Raw genomic sequence first — 20,520 nt, 5'->3', positions numbered from 1 at the left:
TGTGTGTGTGTGTGTGTGTGTGTATTGTCACCCTCAGCCCACAGAAATACACCCCCAGGATGCAGATTGAGACAGCTTTATTGGGGAAGGAGGGACAGAGCATCTGCTGGCTCCAAAAGTTGGAGTGGGTATGGAAGTTTGGGGGAGGGGGGTGTTATTTAGAGAAGGAAGAGACTTGGAAGGTGGGGATGGTCACAGGCTAAGGGTTGGGCTCTGGGACCGCCGCAGTCAGAGCTGCTGAGTCGGCAGGGCCCACAACGACAACTGAGGGCCACAGGGAAAGAGACTATAGGGTCCACACCAGGCGGGCAGCCAGGGAGCCGGATGGAGGCAAAGCGAAGCTCACGGTAGGTGCACACAGGCTGGGGTACAGGTGGCAGTGCGGCTGGCAGCACCCGCATCTAGACACCGTGGGGGTAGGGAAAAAGGCTATCTGCCTGGTGCCAGGTCCTCACCTGAGCTCCCCAGCTGCCCCTACAGACCTCAGACCCAGGTGTCCAGGGGACCTCTGCACCTTCCCTCCAATGTACCCAATTCCCCAGCCCCTGCCAGGGGGATTAAGCTGCCTTTCCATCCTCAATGCTGCCACCTGTCTCTTGGGTCTGACCTTTTTACCCTAGCCCTGAGATGGTAGCACCTGTCCTCAGGCCAGGAGTGCTGGCCCCTGCTGGCACTGGGCAGCTCACCATGCTGGGACAGTAGCCGGCACAGATGCTGGTGGTGAAGGTGATGCAGACGGGGCAGGCCTCATTTTCAGCAGCCAGGGTAGCGTTGATGGGCTGGCACAGTGGCTGCAGTGGGCCACTCGATGCCCACACTCCACCCATGCTCAGCAGCAGCCACAGCAGCAGCCCCTGGGACAAAGCCTGAGAACTCAGCCCTGAGCCCATATCCTCCCACTCCCAAAGACACTGCATTCAAGGACCCAGGGACCATGCCAGACAGTTTACATTCAGGACCCATTCCACAGCTCAGGGGACCCCAGATGTCCCAACATTTCAGTTACCCACCCTCAGGTACTGCCCCACTTGAAGCCTGTTAGTAGTCACACCCTTCTAGAAAGAGGTGTTCTTTACCAGATCACATGAGCCTGCCCCTTTTCATGCCAGTTATGTCCTGGATGGAGTTGGAAGGTACTAAGGGGCCCTACAGTCTTACCTGGAGTGTCTCCATCCTTGGTGCCTCCCCTACCTCATCTACCTGGCTTTATACCTGTAGGTTGTGGGGGTGGCAAGGCCACTGGGCACTGGCAGCAGGCAGGGGTAACCTAGACACTAATCTCCCCGGGGGCGAGAAGTGGACAAGGTCAGGGAAGCGCAGGAGGAGCTCAGCGAACACACCACCCCTCTCCCTTCAGTGGCTCCACTGCCAAGGGTGAGACAGCATGCTTCAGGTGAGCTCACAAACTGTCCCCAGTTTGTAGAGACTAGTCCATGTTGGAGGCACAGGAGATACGGTGTAGGAAATCCCACCAGTTCGGCCCATCATGAGGAGGGGCTGAAGCTTCATTGGCACTCCATTTGAGGCTGAAAGAGCCATTCCTCTACCACAGTCCAACCTCTCAGGAGGGGATGTAGCTTCATTATTAGAGGTCCCAATCAACGCTTCTGACCCCAGAGGGCCTCCTAATTACTGTGCTGGGAGGGGAGCTGTTTGCTCCCAGTTGTTGAAGGGATTCAGCCAGAGCCCCACTTCTCCCAACCACACCCAACCCCCCATGAACCAGGATGCCAAGAACTATCCTGGAAATGAGTGTGGTTTAAGCTATTTAATCACTTAGTGCAAGCACCGCCCCCTCTCCTGCAGGAGTTGTCCCCCACCCGCTGCTACCATGTTCTTTTCTTTATTTTTTTGAGACAAGAGCCTCAAGCTGTTGCCTTGGGTAGAGTACTATGGCATCACAGCTCACAGCAACCTCCAACTTATGGGTTTAAGCGGTTCTCTTGCCTCAACCTCCCAAGTAGCAGGGACTACAGGCACCCGCCACAAGGCCTGGCTATTTTTAGTTATAGTTGTGGTTGTTTGTCAGGCCCTGGGCTGGATTCGAACCCACCAGCTCTGCTGTATGTGGCTGGCGCCTTAGCCACTTGAGCTACAGGTACCAAGCCAACGACGTGCATTTCCTTTTTTTCTTTTTGTAGAGACAGAGTCTCACTTTATGGACCTCGGTAGAGTGCCATGGCCTCACACAGCTCACAGCAACCTCCAACTCCTGGGCTTAAGCGATTCTCTTGCCTCAGCCTCCCGAGTAGCCGGGACTACAGGCGTCCGCCACAACGCCCAGCTATTTTTTGGTTGCAGTTTGGCCGGGCGCCGGGTTTGAACCTGCCACCCTCAGTATATGGGGCGGGCGCCTTACCGACTGAGCCACAGGCGCCGCCCCCTTTTTTTTTTTTTTTTTTTTTTTTGAGACAGTCTGTGTCACCCTTGGTAGAGAGCTGTGGCATCACAGCTCACAGCAACCTCAAACTCTTGGGCTCAGGCAATTCTCTTGCCTCAGCCTCCCAACTAGCTGGGACTACAGGTGCCCGCCACAACGCCCGGCTATTTGGTTGCAGTTGTCATTGCTATTTAGCTGGCCCACCCGGGCTCGAACCTGGTTGTATGTGGCCGGTGCCCTACCCACTGAGCTGCGAGTGCCGCCTCGATATGCTTTGCAGCCCTAAAACCTGAAGCAGCCGAGTGGGCGTGTCTAGTTTTTACCACGCCCATGTAATTATATCTGATGGGCGTGATTCAATTGTGTACCCGCCCTCAGCCCCGCCCAGTGTGCCGGGCCTTGGTCCTGCAGGCTCCGCTCCGCCCCACGGCCCGGAGGGCGTGTCCAAGGGCGGGGCTGCCCCGTCAGGCTCAAACTGGCGCCGGCTTCAAGCTGCCCTAGGTGGAGTTTTCTGTGGCGTAGGCTTTAGGCACGCTGTAGATTCCTGGCAGAGGCTTCCAGTGGGGGCCGCCCCAGGGCGCCTCCAGTGGGCAGAAACGGTCAAGCCTGCGGAGTGGATGCCGCGGGTTGCTGTAGGACTCCTGAGCCAGCGATAGGGCCCCGCCGTGCGGTACGGCCGGCGTCACCGGGCTCGCGCGGGGCAGGCGGATCTGTGGCGGTCGCGGAGGCCGAGAAGAGCGTGGACAGGGCGGCCACTGCGGACCGTGGCCCCAGGCCTGGGGCATCTCCTCGAAGCTCCAGTAGGTCAGTGAGTCCTTGCGAGGATATCCAGACAGCTCGTTCCTGTGAGAGGGAGACAGGATGGGGAAGACTCAGCTGGATCCTCCAGACGGGACTTAGGTTCAGACCTCTGGTCCTGGGGAGATTGCAGACCCGAACTCCCGCATTTCGAGGCGAGAACACATTTGCAGGCATCGTGGACCCTTTAGGAAGGACGGGATGAGGGATGCGTGGCCTGGATTCCTGGGACCTTGAGGAACGTAAGAGCCTGGAAACTGGAGTTTTCGCATCCCTGGGAAGTAGAATCTGAGGGCCTGCGTGCTGGCGGAGACTCCGCCCCCATATTCAGAACCCCCCTTGGGCCTAGTTGCGGGGTTTCTGTCCCTCTCGCAGCTTCTAAGAATTAACATTAAGGACGCCTGGTTGTCAAAGAGGTAGGGGCTAAAGCTGAACTCTGGTTTTTGCGTGTGCAGGAGTTGAGAGCTGGGACTAACTGCTGAGTTAGAGAGGGGGAGCCACACCGGGGGTCTCGGTCTCTGCCCGCCTGCGCGGGTGCTGTGAGGTGCAAGGACCCTAGCTCACTTCGGGTAGAACCGAAAGTCCCGGGCCGAGGTGGTCAGGTAGAGCTGATGGCGGTCCAGGACACCCTGGTCCGGTATTGTGAACAGTTGGCCAGCCAGCTCGGGGTTCTTCGTCCAAGGAATTAGAGCCTGAGGAAGATTGGGGGAGGAAGGATGAGCAAGAAAAATGCTTCAAGCCCCCTTCCAAGCCCTGGGTCCCAGACTTAGAATCCTTCTAGGATCTCTACATCCCCACTGGACTCAGCTCCTCACGCCACGCCCGCAATACTTCCTGACCAATCCCACGCTACGGTACTTCATCTCCGTTCCTCAAATCAGAACCCTTGTCAGCCTCACTCCGCTAATTCCAAACACTCCTGCTGGTCAAGGAACTCAAATCCAAGTCCCCAGCGGCAAACAAACCTCCTGGTTCCGCCACTGGAGCTCAGCAACATCTTGAGCAACATTTCCACTTTACCTCTCCCACCTTCCAACCAGACTCTGTCTCAGATACTCTAGCTCCGCCACCTCACTAGCCTCCAAGCCTCTTTCTAGCCCCGCCTCAAGAAGTCTCAGTTCGTCCTTCACTTTCTTAAACCCCCTCAACCCTGTCCCGACCCTTTAGCCAGGTCCTAGACTCTGAATTCCTTCTGGCCCCTCCCCGAGGCTCCCCCAGCTCTTCTCCGTGGTGCTAGCCACTGTCTTCCCACTCCGCTACCTGGGAAGGACCCCCACGGTGGTGGTCCGCAAGCTTCAGAGGCCGGGGACCGAAGTGGACGGTGGGGCACTGGTTCGGGTCGGGCCAGCTGTACTGCGCCTTCATCTCGCTGCTCTGGTGCTTGGTGATCAGAGGGAGACGCCAGCCACCATGTCTGAGCTGCGGGAAGACAAACCAGAGATCTAACATAAGGGCGCAGGAAAATCAAGCGCGGTCCCCAGCCCTGTTTCGCGCAGGACCTTACCTTTTCTCCTAAAGCCTTGATTCCCACAGTCCGCGTGGGGTCAGCAGGCTCTGGGGCCTGGGGCTGCGCGTAGGGTTCACCGTGGGTCTTGGGTACATAAGTCGAGCCGGAGGTCGTCTCCCATCTGCTGATGACCTCGTCGAAAGCCCAGATGTGCAAACCTTTCTGTGCCGCCGGGGGTAAGGGCTCTGCAACCGTGGACTGGGGAGAAGGCATTGGACTTCAACTAAGAAGCTCGGCGTCCGCTCCTCCACCTCCAGCTCTAACCTCTTCCAGTAGTCCCCGGCCTTTCCGCTCTTCAGTCCCTGACAGCCAGTTCCCTGGCCCCTCTTATCTCAGATCTTAGACTCCAGGACCCTCCCCCTTCAGACGGGAGCCTAAGCTCCCAACCATCACTTCCCTCAGCATTTCCCTAAGCCCCTCCTTCATCCTAGGGTCCTCTCACCTGCACAGTGGACGGGGGAAAGGGTACAGATGGGATAGTGTGGTGGGCAACGCCGCTGCTCGTGAGATGCCAGTTGGGCCAGGATCCAGGCACTTCGGCTCCAGAGATGGGGGACCATGGGTGTCCATAGAGCAGAGCTAGAGTGCGACCAGCCATGGTCTCACCCCCACCCTGTAGCCAAGCTAGAGCAAGCTTGTTGCTGCCGTTGCCCCAGGTGACAGAACCCGCCCACCCGGAACCCAGCCAATGAAGGGCCTGCAGGCATGTGGACAGATAGAGTGAGAAAAAGACCCAGGAATAAAGGAGACAGGGACCCCAAGTGCCGGTCAGAAACACAGAGAGGAGGGAGTCGGGGACTCAAAGACAGGAAGGTAAAACGGGAAAGAGAAGTAAAAGTTCAGAGAGAGAGTTTCAAAGATCTAGAGACCCCAGGGATCGAGGAGACAGAGACCCAGAGAGGGAGCAGATAGGGACAGAGATGGGGCGGGTCGGAGATTGAGGCAGACTCCACCTCCAGCACGTCAGGGAATCCAGGAGAAACACCCCCTTTCTTTTTCTTTCTTTCTTTCTTTTTTTTTTTTTTCAGTGCCGTGGCGTCACAGCTCACAGCAGTCTCCAGCTCTTGGGCTTAGGCGATTCTCTTGCCTCAGCTTCCCGAATAGCTGGGACTACAGGCGCCCGTCACAACGTCCGGCTATTTTTGTTGTTGCAGTTTGGCCGGGCCGGGTTCAAACGTGCCACCATTGGTATATCGGGCCGGCGCCCTACTCACTGAGCCACAGGCCCCGCCCTGAGAAACACCCCCTTTCTTTACAAGGTCCAAAGGCTCTTGGCTGCCTCCTCCCTCTGCCAGGCCTGCCCACCTCTGGGTAACAATTTCCAGACGGCTCTGGGGCTTCCCCACCCTTCTCTCCATGTGCTGAAGGAATCAAGGCCCGCTGTCCTGCCTGCCTTTGATTTGGTTGAAAACTTCCACCTGGGTATGGGGGGGCGGCAAAGAGGGAAAGCCCCACAGAGAAATACAGAGGGAAATACTTAGCAAAAAAGAGGGGCAAAGGGCGCTGCCTGTGGCTTAAGGAGTGGGGCGCAGACCTGGCCAAAAACTGCAACAACAACAACAAAAGAGAAGCAAGGCAAGCCATGGTGGCTCATGGCTATAGTCCTAGCACTCTGGGAGGCTGAGGCAGGTGGATTGCTTGAGCTCTGGAGTTTGAGACCAGCCTGAGCAAAAGCGAGACCCCCTTCTCTAAAAATAAAATAGCTGAGTATTGTGGTAGGTGCCTGTAGACCCAGCTACTCAGGAGGCTGAGGCAGAAGAATCACTTGAGCCCAACAGTTTGAGGTTTCTGTGAACTGTGATACCACAGCACTCTACAGAGGATGACAAAGTGGGACTCTGTCTCAAAAAACAAATAAAAAAAAGGGGCTCAGCACCTATAGCTCAGTGAGTAGGGCACCAGTCACATACTCCGAGGCTGGAGGGTTCAAACCCAGCCTTGGCCAGCCACACAACAATGACAACTGCAACAAAAAGTTGTGGGGGGCGCCTATAGTCCCAGCTACTTGGGAGGCTGAGGCAAGAGAATCTCTTAAGCCCAAGAGTTTGAAGTTGCTGTGAATAATGCCATGGCACTCTACCAAGGGCGACAAAGTGAGACTCATCTCACAAAAAAAGAAAGAAAGAAAGAAAAGAGAAAACAAAACAAAAAGAAATGTACGCAAGAATGAGTAAGCGAGGGAGAAACAGGGACAGAAACAGAGCTACTAACCCAGAGATGAGAGACATAGGAAGTTAGATACAGAAGGAGATGGCAAAAAAGAGTGGGAATCACAGGTCTAAAACAAAGAGATGTAGAAATGGAGGCAGGCAGACTCCACCCTGTCCAGGGGCCCAGTCTATGTAGGAGGGGGAAGGGGATGTCTATGTTCTTAGCTGACAAGCTGGACCTAAAAAAGTATGAGATTGTGTTGCCAACAGATGTGGGGCAATAGAGTGGTAATACATGAAAGGGTGACTAGAGGGTCTGCCCTTGACTTACCTTGCCACCTTCTCATCATAAAGAGCTTTTGGTCAAACACTCTGTCTCCTCAGCACCATTATCTCATCCCACCAGCCCATTCTTCAGACAGGGAAAACTGAGACCACCTTCTGCAGCCTGGCCCAATGAGCCCCCCAACCCCACAAATCAGCCTTCTGGGGCTCCTTCTTCTGCTGGATTATCAATGTCCAAAGACCCCTGATTCTAGCCAGGGGGCAAGCCAATTGGTCAGAATCTCATGTCCCACTCTTGCTGGACAATTTTAAGGTCAATTTCTTTCCCAATGTAAAGATTGGAACAAGAAAGGAGTAGGGTAGAAATCTGACTCCACCTCCTTGCCCAAAGCTGACCTCTTCCGCAGGCTGACCTCTTCTGGCTCAAGGTTGCTTGTGCTCCCATTGTAACAAGTGGTTCAGGCGGCACCTGTGGCTCAGTGTGGCTCAGGGTGGCGGGTTCAAACCCGGCCCCGGCTGAACTGCAACCAAAAAAAAAAAAAAATAGCTGGGCGTTGTGGCGGGCGCCTGTAGTCCCAGCTACTCGGGAGGCTGAGGCAAGAGAATCGCTTAAGCCCAGGAGTTGGAGGTTGCTGTGAGCTGTGTGATGCCATGGCACTCTACCGAAGGCCATAAAGTGAGACTCTGTCTCTACAAAAAAAAAAAAAAAAAAACAAGTGGTTCACTACCTCAAAACAATATCCTAAGCCAACACTTGCCCCCTCTTACTGAGTAAAATTTCTCTTTTGACCCCTCCAACTCTCAGATACTGAAAGAAAAGACTTCTGTGGACCATGTTCTCAAGGTCCTCTGGCTTGGACCTGTCATATTTGTTTCTATCCTTTCCCATCCACTTCTTGACATATCTTCTTGACCCTCTCTACAGAGGTAAGCCAAGTGGTATCCTCTGAGATTGAGTGGTTAGCAACTTTGGGTCAAGGGCCTGGGATGGTCAAATCCATGAGAGTTGATCTGAGGAGTTATGTTTTAGGGCTGATAAACAGTAAACACTCAGTAAATATTAGCCATTATCATTATCGTCATCGTTATTACCCTCAAGTTTCTCAAGGAAAACTCCTATTTACCCTTCAAAACTCCATTTAGTTTCATTGCCCATCTTGCACAGATTGAGCTCTCAAAATCAGAAAGCTGTGATTTTTGTGATCATTTGATGAGTTCCCAAATTGAGGCCCTTCAAGCAGCCATGCCACCCATGAGGTCCCTCAGCATCCAGCTCTGTTCTTTCTCTTCCTGACCAGTTCCTGGACATGGGCTTCAAGCCCTGCCAGTCCGGCTGAGGAGTGTACAGACGCAGGCAGTGTCAATTCGAATCCATCGCCAGCCCACACGGCCCTGGGCATCAGTGGTCAATGCGCGTACGTAGGACTGCTTGGCCTTGCACTCAGATACCCAGTGTCTTCGGTCCACACCCCGGCAACCCCCACCACCCCCACCAGGGCCATCTTCCCCAGTGCCATCAGCCTTGCAGCGGGTCTCAAAGAAGTACTGGCGGAGGGGACTGCCACCAGCTGCAGGCACCTCGCCCAGCACCTCCACCTCACGCCCACGCAAGTCCACAGCTGTCCTCCGATCTGTCACCCAGCCACTGACTGCATCGCACACGGCCAGTTCACCCCGGCGACTTGCTGGTGCTGTCTCGCTCACCCCACGTCGACTACGGTTGGCTGGGACGCTTGCTGGCTCTCCAAAGGCCCCAGCCTCCAGCAGGAAGAGCAGAGGGGGCCCAGCAGGGGCACCCCTGGACAGGGCTACTCGGGGGGACAGGAGGTCCCACTCAGGTGCTAGAAAAGGGGGCAGTGGTGAAGGTGGGGGGTGAGATTCCATTGGAACACTGGGGAGGAGGAAAAGGAGGAGGATGGGGAGGGAGCATGAGGGGAGGAAGAGCATCTCTCGAAGAACCTGGAGACAGAGAAGGAGGTCCGGGTTAAAGAAGAGGGTAAAAATTTAAGAGGAGACAGAATTTGGGAACACCCAGCCTGGTGCCAGAACTGTGTTGGGGAAAAGCCCTCGTTCTAGACTTAAATAATACCCAACTTCTAGATTAATAATAATTATTCAACTACTATGACTTAATAGCCATTAAAGAGGAAATATGTGGGGCTCAGAGATGTCAATGACCTGGACCAGTGTACATAGCCAGCAAATGCAGAGAACCTGTCTAGGTGACTCCACTTTGCCATCCTGCCTCTACAACCAGAGGAACCCTATGAGGACATTCTAAAAAAACTTTTAAGAGATGGGGTCTTTATATAGCCCAGGCTGGCCTTGCACTCCGAGGCTCAGGCAATCCTGCCTCAGCCTCCCAAGTAGCTAGTATGACAGGTGTGTGCCACCATACCCACCAACCTTTCAAATTTTTGAGAAAGGCCATGATTTGGAATTTTAGGGAAATGTAAATTCAGCTCACAACTGCCACTAGCAAGGCAAGACACTTCCCCTCTCAGGCCAGGCTTCATTTTCCCTGTATGTGAAATAAACCTGGGCCTGGGAGAGGGTGGTGGGGTTGTAGATACTATAGTTTGTCTACAACATTTTGGAAGGCTGTGGTTCTGGAAAAGGGAAGCATGGAGAGGACTGGGAAGCAACTAGTGGTTGTCTGACCTGTCAGCACCTCCTCCACCTCCCAGCTCCCGGGCTGGGGGACCCCAGGCTCTGGGGGACCCTTGTGGAGGACACAGGTGGCTCTCTCCTTCCTGACATCTCAAGAGAGGGAGGGGCAACCACCTAGGGGAAGAAGAGAAAGAGCAGGTTATGTAGGCAGTGGGAGAGGGGGCCTGAATCCCAGAACCCCCCTTTACCAGAGTTCCTCTGAAAATGTAGGGTACCAAGAGTCAAGGCTCCGCCTCTTCCCAGAGGCCCCCTTTTTGCCCAGGTGATAGCTCCCTGCTGGGATGGGAAGCAGATGGGGGGCGGAGACGGGAGGGAAAAGGCAGTGGATGAAGGAAGCTGGGAAAAATTACATCCCCTTCGGCCCATTCATCTCCCAGACTGGGCGGGGACAGAACTGGCCTGGACACCCGGGTCCCTGAGGGCCCACACTCAAGCCTTAGGTCCCCATAGCTGTTTGCTGGAATGTTCCCTCCCCGCAGGACAGGCCAGGGCCCGCCCAAGACTTAGACTGCACATACCTGGAGCGGCTGCCTGCCCTGGCTCAGAGATGGGGAATGAGAAGAGTGGGAGTAAAGAGGAGCACAGGTTGACCAGACTAAGACCAGGAGCGAGAGTCCCCAATTGCCTTTTCCCTCAGACCCAGGAGTCCTGGACCCCAGCGCCTTCTTGCCTCAGACCCAGGGGTCCCAGCTCCCAGTGTCTCCTCCCCTGGTATTCAGAAATGCGGACTCCCAGGCCCTCGTTCCCCCAGATTTGGGCTGAGGATCCAGACTGCTGAGACTCCTTTGGGGGGAATCTCTGCTTATCTGGGACAGTTCCCTCCTGCCTCAGTTTCCTCCTCCAGGCCCCGCCCCCATCGGCCCCGCCCCCTCCCTCCCTACCCGGGGGCAGGGCGACTGGGACGCCGGAATCCCGAGGGTGGAAGCACTGCGCGGAAGCTCTTACCTGGGGCGCCCTCCTCGGGTCCCCCGGCTGTCCTTAGCGCCGCGGCAGCTCTCCTCCCGGTGGCTGGACGCCGCTGGCCCGCCGGCTCCTCGCTGTTCGCGCTCAGGAGGGCCCGGGTCGGGGGCGGGGCGGCGCCCGACGGCGGAGGAGGGGCCGGGGGATCCCGCCTTGCCTAAGCGTGCGGAGACCTCCGTAGCCCGGCCGGGCCTGTTCAGCCCGGCCCGCCTCAGAATCAGGAGTCCATGCCCCAGTGCCTCCTCCCCAGACCCAGGAGTCCAGGCCCACAGACCCTCCCCACCGCAAACCCAGGAGTCCAGGCCCTCCTTCTCAGACCTAGGGGTCCAGGTCCCAAGCCCCCTCCTCTCTCAAACCCAGGAGTCCGGGTCCCCCAGGTCCCTACTCCCTTGGACCAGGGGTCCGGGCCCCCAGGCACTTCTTCCTTTCCAGTCTTGTAGTCTGAGCTCGCAGCCTCCAGAGCCCTCCTTTCTCAGTCTTAGGAGTCTCAATTTGAGATTCTTTTGCGGTATTTGCCAATTCCGTGTCAATCCTGGGGCAGATTCCCACCCTCTGCTCTCATCTCCACTTCCCAGGAGCTCCACGCCAGACATTAACCAGCTGGGCTTGGGCAGCAGTGATAAGGCCCCGAGGCCCAGGGGAGACAGTGGATGTGTGGGGCTCTCCCACATTATGCTTTCCCCTGGAATTTCCTGAGTGGGGACTAGGGAAAGGGTCTTGTCCTGAGCTCAGATAAGAGACATTAGAGGTATCATAGGACTCAGACATAGACAAATATATGTTTTAAGAACAGAATGACTTGCTTAGAGAAACAATGAATAGTAACAGATAAGGGAGAGACAGGAGAAGGCACAGAAACGCAGAAAAGGGGAGATAGACGGAGAGAAAGAGGGGACAAAAACCTAGGAAAGAAGAGGGCAGAAACCCAGAGGAAAAAAGACAGAGACCAAGACAGAGGGTAGACACCCCAAGAGAAGGGGAGAGACCCCAGGAGGATGACAGAGGCCCAGAGAGAGATCCTAAGAGAGACATGATATGGGAACGGGAGGGTCCAGGGACAGTCACATGGGCAATAGGGGCCCTCACCCTATCACATCTCTGAGACTCAGCTCCCCTCCCCTTGAGCTATTTTCAGAAAGAAAATTGACACCGCCTTGGGGGGATCATCCCGAATCCCTCCCTTAGCCTAAATATAGCATGGCAAGGTGGCAGGAAGGGTGTCCCCGGATTAGGGTGTTCCCCTTTCCTCCCCATTCCAGCCAAGGAAACACAGAAGGTGGTTCCAGTTGTTTACTGGGGGTGGGGAAGGGCCACTTGTCAGTTTTTGGGTGTCCATTCAGGTCACCTCTCTGACTTCATCACACTTCTGGCCCCATCCCTAAACACCCAGCAGGTCCCACCCCTTACAAGGAAGACTCTGTGTAACCCCTAGTCCCTGGTGGTTTTCAAATAAAAGTAAATGGGGGGCGGCGCCTGTGGCTCAGTGAGTAGGGCGCCGGCCCCATATGCCGAGGGTGGCGGGTTCGGACCCAGCCCCGGCCAAACTGCAACAGAAAAATAGCCTGGTGTTGTGGCGCTCGCCTGTAGTCCCAGCTGCTGGGGAGGCTGAGGCAAGAGAATCGCGTAAGCCCAAGAGTTAGAGGGTGCTGTGAGCCGTGTGACGCCACGGCACTCTACCCGGGGGCGGTACAGTGAGACTCTGTCTCTACAAAAAAAAAAAAGTAAATGGGAAACAGTCTGTCCCTTTCTCTGGGTCTCTGTCTCCCTGTCTGGGTCTCTGACACCCTCTATTTGGGTCCCATTCTCACTCTCTCTGGTTCTCTTCACCTCTTCTGGGGGTCTCTATCTCCACGCCAGACCTCTGCCCTTTTCTCTCTTGACCTTGGGTTTCCTGCTTTTGCTTTATTTATTTATTTATTTTGAGACAGAGTCTCAAGCTGTTGCCCTGGGTAGAGTGCCATGGTGTCACATCTCACAGCAACCTCAAACTCTTGGGCTTAAGTGATTCTCCTGCCTCAGCCTCCCAAGTAGCTGGGACTACAGACGCCTGCCACAACACCCAGCTATTTTTTGGTTGCAGTTGTCATTGCTGTTTAGCAGACCCCAACTGGACTCAAACCTGCCAGCCTCAGTGTATTTGGCCTGCGCCCTATTGACTGAGCTACAGGTGCCACCCTGCTTTTGCTTTAGATCTCTGTTCTCTCTCCAGGTCTTAGTTCCTCTCCACTCCTGTCCTCCTCCTTGGGACTCTGTGCTGTGGTCCTCCAAGACTCTACCCTCTTTCTTGTCATGTGAGGAGATCTGTGTTTCTGTCCCTAAATGTGGCTTTCTCTCTATTTCAGAGAGAAGTGACTACCTAAAGGTTACTTTTTTTTTTTTTTTTTTTGAGACAGAGCCTCAAGCTGTCACCCTGGGTAGAGTGCTATGGCATCACAGCTCACAGCAACCTCCAACTCCTGGGCTCAAGCAGGTCTCCTGCCACTGCCTCCCAACCAGCTGGGACTACAGGTGCCTGCCACAACACCCAGCTATTTTTTGGTTGCAGCCGTCATTGTTGTTTGACAGGCTCGGGCTGGATTGGAACCCACCAGCTCAGGTGTATGTGGCTGGTGCCTTAGCCGCTTGAACCACAGGCACCGAGCGGGTTACATTATTTTTAACTGTTATCAAACTCTTCCCACAACCTGTACCTCTTCTCCTCCATTTCAGAGAGAAGTGACTACCTAAAGGTTACATTATTTTTAACTGTTACCAGACTCTTCCCACAATCTGTACCTCTTCTCTCTAGTTGTATAAAAAGGGGCTTAGGGTGGTGCCTGTGGTTCAAAGAGTAGGGAGTAGGGCGCCGGCCCCATATACCGGAGGTAGTGGGTTCATAACCCAGCCCAGCCAAAAACTGCAAAAAATAAAAAGTTTAAAGGGGCTTAGATTAAACCAGGGGTTTCCAAACTGAATTCCTTAGATGCATTCTGAGTCATGGATAGAGACTCAACCGGAGGCATGTTCTCCTTCAGCCAGTTCTCCTCTGATCCTTTACACTGGTACCTCTAAGGAGGATTTTATTTCACACACACAAAAAACAAAACCCAAAAAACAAAAAACAAAAAAACCCCACAATCCCCCAAGGGTTTATAGTTAAAATAATAACAACAGCACTCTGTAAACCTCTGGATGGGTTTTAATAAATTAATACAAGTACTTTGAATGATGCCTGGCACATAGGAAGCCCTATATGTGTGCTGATGATAACCATCTTCCTCCTTCTCTTAATGCCCTTTAAGCTCTGAAAGACCTCTGAAAATTTTTGGCTCCATGACCTGGGTAACATGCTCCCCTCTGGGCCCTAGTCTCCTCATTTGTAGGCAATGAGGCTTCTGGACTTGGAAGGTCCCTTGTGCACCAGGAAGCTGAAGGGGACATGTGGAGCAGGCAGCCTGTCACAGAACTGGCCCCCAGGGATGTGCTGTGTGACCTTGGGAGGCCACTCCCCTGCTCTGAGAGTCAGGTTTCTCCCCTGGAAAAAAGAGTGAGGCCTTCAGCCTGTCTGACAGCCTTCCTGAGCTGTGAGGAGGAGGGGTGAACAGCCTGATTTAGGAATTCTATGATTATGTGGAATAGAGACTATATCTTTTGCAGGTTCAGGTCACTGACTATTTCTTTTTAGTTTTTTTTTTTTTCTTTTAGAGACAGGATCTTACTTTGTCACCTATGAGGAGTACAGTGGCCTCATCATAGCTCACTGTAACCTCACATTCCTAGGCTCAATGATCCTCCTGCTTCAGCCTCCTGAGTAGCTGGGATTATAGACATGTACCACCACACCTGGCTAATTTTTCTTATTTGGGGTAGAAATGAGGTCTTGCTATGTTGCCCAGTCTGGTCTTAAACTCTTAGCCTCAAGTGATCCTCTCACCTTAGCCTCTCAAAGTACTGGGATTATAGACATGAGCCACTCTGCCCAGCTGGTACTGACTTTATCTGCCTTTTTCTTTTTTGGTTCCCTTTCTCTGAGACTCTATGTTCTGTCTCAAACCCAGGGAATTGTCTCTGGCTGCCTAATACTGCTCTTTGGGTTTCTACCCCTCATTCTTGTTTTTTTCCTCCTGTCACTCTGGATTTCTGTCCCTTCTCTCTCAAGGTCTGTCCCCCATCCAGGTCTTTCCTTTCCCCTAAGTCTCTATTCCTCTCTCTTAAAAGTCTTTGTCTCCTCTTCCCTGGGTTTCTATCTCTTCCTCTCTCTGGGTCTCTATCCTTCCCCTGGTCTTTGTCCCCCACCCTTTGGTTTCTGTCCCTCCATCATGTGTGGACAGAGCACAGTTTTCTCACCCTTTCCCCTTCCCTTTCCTTTGTGGCTCTGACCTCCATGTCTGGGAGTCAAACTGTAGGGAAGGATGGGGTAGGAGGATTAGATGCCACAACAAAGTGGATGTGGGGCATACAGAAGGAGAGTCTATCTCTTTCTAGTTCACCCAAGTCACCTCTAGATGAACATTTGAACCTGTAGATACAGAATCCAGCTGCCTTCATCCCCCCTACAGTGAGTAACACCAGAGAAGCCAGCTTGGTACATCTCCCAGAGTCTATACCATCACACACTTGCTCCCTGATCCATAATTCTTTTCCAGTACTTCTTCCTTGGGTCCTGGCGCTATCACTAAATGCAAAACAACCCAACATGGCCCTATAGAACTCATTCATACAGTCCAACTTAATCTCATGTTACTACAGGACACACAATGACACAACTCAATATAACTCAACTCAGCATGACCCTATGAGACTCAGACAGTTATATGAACCAACTCAACTGGCCTTACAAGATTCATGTAGTTATATAACTCAATATGGCTCAATTCATTATGGCCCTGAAAAGCTTACAATCACAAAACTCTAGACAACTCAACCCAACAGAACCTTATAAGACTCATTTGATCATCCATTCCAACCCAAACCCACTGGGACCTAGAAAACTCAAATTCTATCAAGTGACTATTCACATTTCTATACGACTCACAAATTCACAGAACCTAAAATAACATGGCCCCAGAAGAATCACAAAGCTCCACAATTTTGAATATGTCTCCATGAAACTGAACACCATGCATGACCGCACAATCAATCTCAACAATGCTATGGAGGATCATCTAACGTGACCCACCATGCCCTAGGGGACTCAAAAAAACACAGAATCCTGTACAATGCAGTTGAACAAGACTCACCTGGACTCATAGCCCAACCCAACCTAATACCAGCCAAGGAAACTCACAAAATGATATGACCAAACCTATCTCAATACTACCCCAAAAGCCCCCATGAACTTTGCACAGCTCAATGCAAGATGAACCAATGGAGTCCTCCTCAACTCAACACAACCCACTGCCACTTGCTGATACACAAGGAGGTACCCTCAGGAGCTACCAAACCACACAACTCAAGACCCAGCAAGACTCAGTGTTCCCCAGTTCATTACCACATAACCTAATTCTTCCTAAATGCATTTCCCTCCCCTCGGCCTGGCCCTCCACCCTACCTTCCTCCTTTCCTGCAAGGAAGTATGAGGTTCTGCAGACCTTAACTGTCCCTCACACTTCAGTGACCAGGTGTTTTGCAGGGGGGGCCCAGAGTGGAGGTGGTAGTTCAGGCATCTCTCCATCCACCAATCCCCCATTGGCTTTGCCCTCCAGTGTGCCACAGGGCTGCGTGTCCACATGACTGAACATCCCAGCCTCTTCGCCCTCTGTTTCCCGGTGGTAAAAGTAGCTGAAGTTGGAGACAATGACAGGCACTGGCAGGGAAATGGTCAGCACACCAGCGATGGCACACAGAGAGCCCACTATCTTGCCACCCACAGTGACAGGTGCCATGTCTCCATAGCCAACTGTGGTCATGGTGACCACTGCCCACCAGAAGGACTCGGGGATGCTGGTGAAATGAGAGTCCACTCGGTCAACTTCAGCAAAGTAGACTGCACTGGAAAAGAGAACCACACCAATGAAGAGGAAGAAGATGAGGAGGCCCAGCTCACGCATGGAGGCCCGAAGTGTCTGGCCCAAGATCTGTAGGCCTTTTGAGTGCCGGGACAGCTTGAAGATGCGGAAGACACGCACCAATCTGATGACCCGCAGGATGGCTAGTGACATGGCTGGCTGGCCCACCCCTCGCTGCCGGGCCAGCTCGGTGCCCAGTGCCACAAAGTAGGGTAGGATGGCCACAAAATCGATGAGGTTCATCACATTCTTGAAGAAGATCGCTTTGCTCGGGCAGGCCATCAGGCGCACCAGAAGCTCAAAAGAGAACCAACAGATGCACAGCGTCTCCACCATAAAGAATGGGTCACTGAAGGGCAAGCGGGGTGGATTTCCAGGCGCAGGGCTGGAGCCATTCAGCCGAGTAGGGAACTGCAGGGAGGAAAGTGTTCAGGGAAGGCTAGGCCAGGACTGGGACATGGGGACAACCTTATTTATTGTTTAAATAGGCAACTTCTCTTTACAGATAGGACAGTAGCTGCTATCTCAAGGCCCCCAATGACCTGGTGGTCCTAGACTCTGTCCCTGGAAGGCTGACTTTCTGGTCTCCTGACCCAGTGAGTGGCTGGAGAGGTGGTCCCTGCCCCTTCACTGATGGGGACTCCTGAAATGATGCTGGAGTGGGGTGAAATATCTTCACTTCTCCTCCAAAGTTCTGCCCCTAGAATTGATTTTCTACATGGGGAGGGTCCTCGCCCTGCCCCCATCTCTTGGTGCCTAGCCTTTCCTTGCCCTCTTCAACTCCAGCCCCAACTATGCTGGCCAAACCCCAGGTCCCTCCACTCAGCGTTCACAGCCTGACTTTCTAAGTGATGAACTCCTCCTACTCCAGCCCTCAGTTCATCTTGGCTCTCACCACCTCCAACCCATCCTTTCCACTGGTCACTGCCAGTTGTACAGACCCTGGGTTCTTAATGCTCTCCTTCACCCTCTCAGCTGTACAGCCCTCTACAGGACAGGTTTACCACCTACGACAACCTCACCTTCTACTAGGATCCTCAAGCCCCGCCCCCAGCCCAGCTTTAGCTATGCAGTCTCCAGGTCAGGCCCTGTTCTTGGAGAACCTACCCCTTACAGCCCCTTGCCTCGCCTTATGATTGGCCGGATCCCATGGGCCCCGCCCACTACACCCAAGCCTCGCCCCTCCACTCCAAGCTCCACCCCTCACCGGGGCAGCGGCTGCCACTGCTGCAATCCCTGCGTTGTCGCCATCGTCGCGGAAGTCAGGCAGCGTCTCAAGGCAAAATACCACGATGGAGACTAGGATTACGAGCACAGAGACGACGGCGAGCACGCGCGCGGCCTGCGAACTCTCGGGGAACTCGAAGAGCAGCCAGAGCTGGCGCGCGAAGGCGCGGCGGGGCAGGGGACGCTCGGGTGGTACCGGGCAGCCCTCGTCCTCGCGCAGGCGCGCCAGGGCCGCCGCGCCCAGCCCGTAGAAAGCCACCTCGTCCAGGAAGACGTCGAGCGGCACGTGCGCCGGCCGCCGCAGCCGCCCGCCGGACTGGTAATAGTAGAGCACCGCGTCGAAGCTGGGACGGTGCCGGTCGAAGAAGTACTCGCGGCGCACTTCATCATAGAAGCGGCCGCGGCGTGCTGGGTCCCCGAGCAGCGTGTCCGGGAAGCGGCCCAATGTGCGCGCCCGGGTCTCGAAGCGCAGACCGGCCACGTTGAGTACGAGCCGTTCGCAGCAGCCGCACGGCGGTGGACACCGTGGCTCCATGGCGCGCGCAGCCCCGGCGACCCGCGAGCGGGCGTGTGGCCCGGACACCCGGACCGGTGCGGCCCCGCCTCAGCCGCCGCTGCCGCCGCGGCAGACCCAGCTCGGTGTCCAGTGTCGGCGCGTAAAAATAGCCCGGCAGTCCGGCGAGGGCGCGGGGGAGGGGGCGCCGTGACCCCAGAGGGGCAGAGGGCGGTCGGGCGCCCTCTGCCGGGGCCCCCGCCCTGCCCCCAAACCACCGCCGCGCTGCGCTTTCTGCGACTAACCAGCTTTCAGGTCCCCTTTCCCTGTTTACCTCTGTTGCCCGGGATCTCTGCCCTGCTTCTCTCCCAGTTTTTGTGTATGTGTTTCTCCTCTTTTTAAATGACAATCTGAGCTCTCTATTGGCGTCGCGTATTTCCACCTTTCTCTTGAATGGTTCAGTGTCTGTCTATGTCATCGTGTTGGGTCTTTCTATTGGGAATCTATTTTTCTGAGTATCTCTATGGGTTAGTTATCTCTGAAGTTTCTCATTCTAGGGGCCTCTCAATGGAACTCCCTGCCAGATTCTGTGTCTTGGTCTCTGGATCTATGCTTTCATTTTGATCTTGTTTCTCTTTTTGTCTCCCTGGATATCTTTTCATTTATTATCTCTTGAATTTCCATGTCTCCATTCCAGGGTTTTTCTGAGGCTTCCCTTTGGGTCTTTGCCTGTATTTCTGAATGACTTGGAGTGTCTGTTTTAGGACCCCTAGAGGACTCAGGGCCTCTGGAGTCTTATCTCTGGATCTCTCTCTGACCATCACTCCTGGGCAGCTCCACCACTGTCCTGATGGCTGTCCTGTCCTGGGGTCACTCTGGCAGCTGCAAACCGCTGAACATGTGCACCCGCACCCCATCCTCTCCTCAGTCTGCCTTGCGGTCTCCACCTGGATTCTATACCAGACTTCCTGAAATCTAGCAGGGCCTGAACTGTATCCCTGAATAGCGCAAAAGGAGGCTGGGGTTGCCAGGAACGGGTGGGGAGTGGGCTGGGAAGATGCCACAGGGTCACTCTCAAGAACCGAAGGGCAAACACAAGACGGCCTTCCAGCCAGTCGGTGTCTGGTGACACTGCGTAAAAATAGCCCCATCCGATTGGCTTGAGGGGCAAATAGTGGGGGATTGGTCACCCCGGACTCCTGGAAAGGGGTTCCGGGCGCCCTCTGCTGGGGGCGTGGAGAGAGACACTAAGCCTTAGAACTTGCTGATTCCGGCCCACTTCCGGTCCACATTTCTTTCTGGGATGCTGTTTCTCTCTGGGTTTGTGTCCCTCTCCCTCATCTCTATTCTCCCTTTCTCTGGACCTCTGTCCCAGTCCCCATCTCTCTGGTCTCTGTCTCTTCTTTGAGGGTCTTTGATCTCTTTGTGTTCTGCTGCAGGGCAAAACTTTCCACAAATCAACCCAGAGCTTTTGAGTGACCTCCAAGGCCCTTCTTTGAGTCGAAGTGGCATCAGGTTGGGGTCCGGTGTTGAATGGCTTTTCTTCCCACAGCTCCTAATTCTCATACAGCTTTGCACACCCAACCAGACCAGTTTGTCATCTTTCTGTAACCCAAGCCTTGTGGGGGACAGGAATTCATGCTTGTCAGCAGCAGCATCTCCTCTGTTCTCCTTTTTGAGGACCTTCTTACTCTAACTGACCTCTCCTCCTCCCAGAAGACTCCAAAGCTCTCTTTTGCTCTCCTGCTGTTGAGGCTGGAGGTAGGCAGGTGTCTTACTTGCTCCTCCTTTTCAGACAATTGCAACTTCCAGACAATTCTCCCTCTCTTCCAGATTCCAACTTCTTTGAAGTCCTCTCTTTTCCACCTTATCTCACTTGTGAGTGAGATACTGTCTCTAGTCCAGTTACTCTTAGGCTCCAACTCCAAACTCTCTGGTGACTGCCAATCTCATATATCCTAACTTAGAGCTTCACATCTCCACTCAAGTTTCTAACAGGCATATTTGACATGTCCAAAGAACATGTCCTAGAACTCCCTTTCTTTTCTTTTTTTTGAGACAAA

The 20,520-nt window shown here is 54.0% G+C and overlaps 4 protein-coding genes across 4 annotated transcripts; all 4 read right to left on the bottom strand.

Moving 5' to 3' along the window:
- Positions 1 to 45: 45 nt before the first annotated feature.
- Positions 46 to 2,267, bottom strand: LOC128596779 (lutropin subunit beta). The gene is made up of 2 exons (XM_053606493.1): positions 687 to 2,267; positions 46 to 401 (listed from the first exon to the last, which is right to left on the bottom strand). Exons 1-2 carry the CDS (start codon positions 915 to 917, stop codon positions 159 to 161), a joined length of 474 nt encoding a protein of 157 aa, XP_053462468.1. The 5' UTR covers positions 918 to 2,267; the 3' UTR covers positions 46 to 158.
- Positions 2,268 to 2,411: 144 nt separating this feature from the next.
- LOC128596750 (uncharacterized) lies at positions 2,412 to 5,603 on the bottom strand. The gene is made up of 5 exons (XM_053606431.1): positions 5,128 to 5,603; positions 4,683 to 4,883; positions 4,439 to 4,597; positions 3,743 to 3,870; positions 2,412 to 3,223 (listed from the first exon to the last, which is right to left on the bottom strand). Exons 1-5 carry the CDS (start codon positions 5,281 to 5,283, stop codon positions 2,878 to 2,880), a joined length of 990 nt encoding a protein of 329 aa, XP_053462406.1. The 5' UTR covers positions 5,284 to 5,603; the 3' UTR covers positions 2,412 to 2,877.
- Positions 5,604 to 8,116: 2,513 nt separating this feature from the next.
- Positions 8,117 to 12,257, bottom strand: NTF4 (neurotrophin 4). The gene is made up of 3 exons (XM_053606430.1): positions 10,736 to 12,257; positions 9,782 to 9,904; positions 8,117 to 9,079 (listed from the first exon to the last, which is right to left on the bottom strand). Exon 3 carries the CDS (start codon positions 9,065 to 9,067, stop codon positions 8,435 to 8,437), a length of 633 nt encoding a protein of 210 aa, XP_053462405.1. The 5' UTR covers positions 9,068 to 9,079; positions 9,782 to 9,904; positions 10,736 to 12,257; the 3' UTR covers positions 8,117 to 8,434.
- A 1,870-nt stretch (positions 12,258 to 14,127) lies between these two features.
- On the bottom strand, positions 14,128 to 20,520 carry KCNA7 (potassium voltage-gated channel subfamily A member 7). The gene is made up of 2 exons (XM_053606429.1): positions 17,945 to 20,520; positions 14,128 to 17,148 (listed from the first exon to the last, which is right to left on the bottom strand). Exons 1-2 carry the CDS (start codon positions 18,497 to 18,499, stop codon positions 16,333 to 16,335), a joined length of 1,371 nt encoding a protein of 456 aa, XP_053462404.1. The 5' UTR covers positions 18,500 to 20,520; the 3' UTR covers positions 14,128 to 16,332.

Source organism: Nycticebus coucang, chromosome 10 (genome assembly GCF_027406575.1).
Source record: "Nycticebus coucang isolate mNycCou1 chromosome 10, mNycCou1.pri, whole genome shotgun sequence".
In the NCBI taxonomy this organism is placed as follows: Eukaryota; Metazoa; Chordata; class Mammalia; order Primates; family Lorisidae; genus Nycticebus; species Nycticebus coucang.
This window is presented reverse-complemented; position numbering and strand designations above follow the sequence as displayed.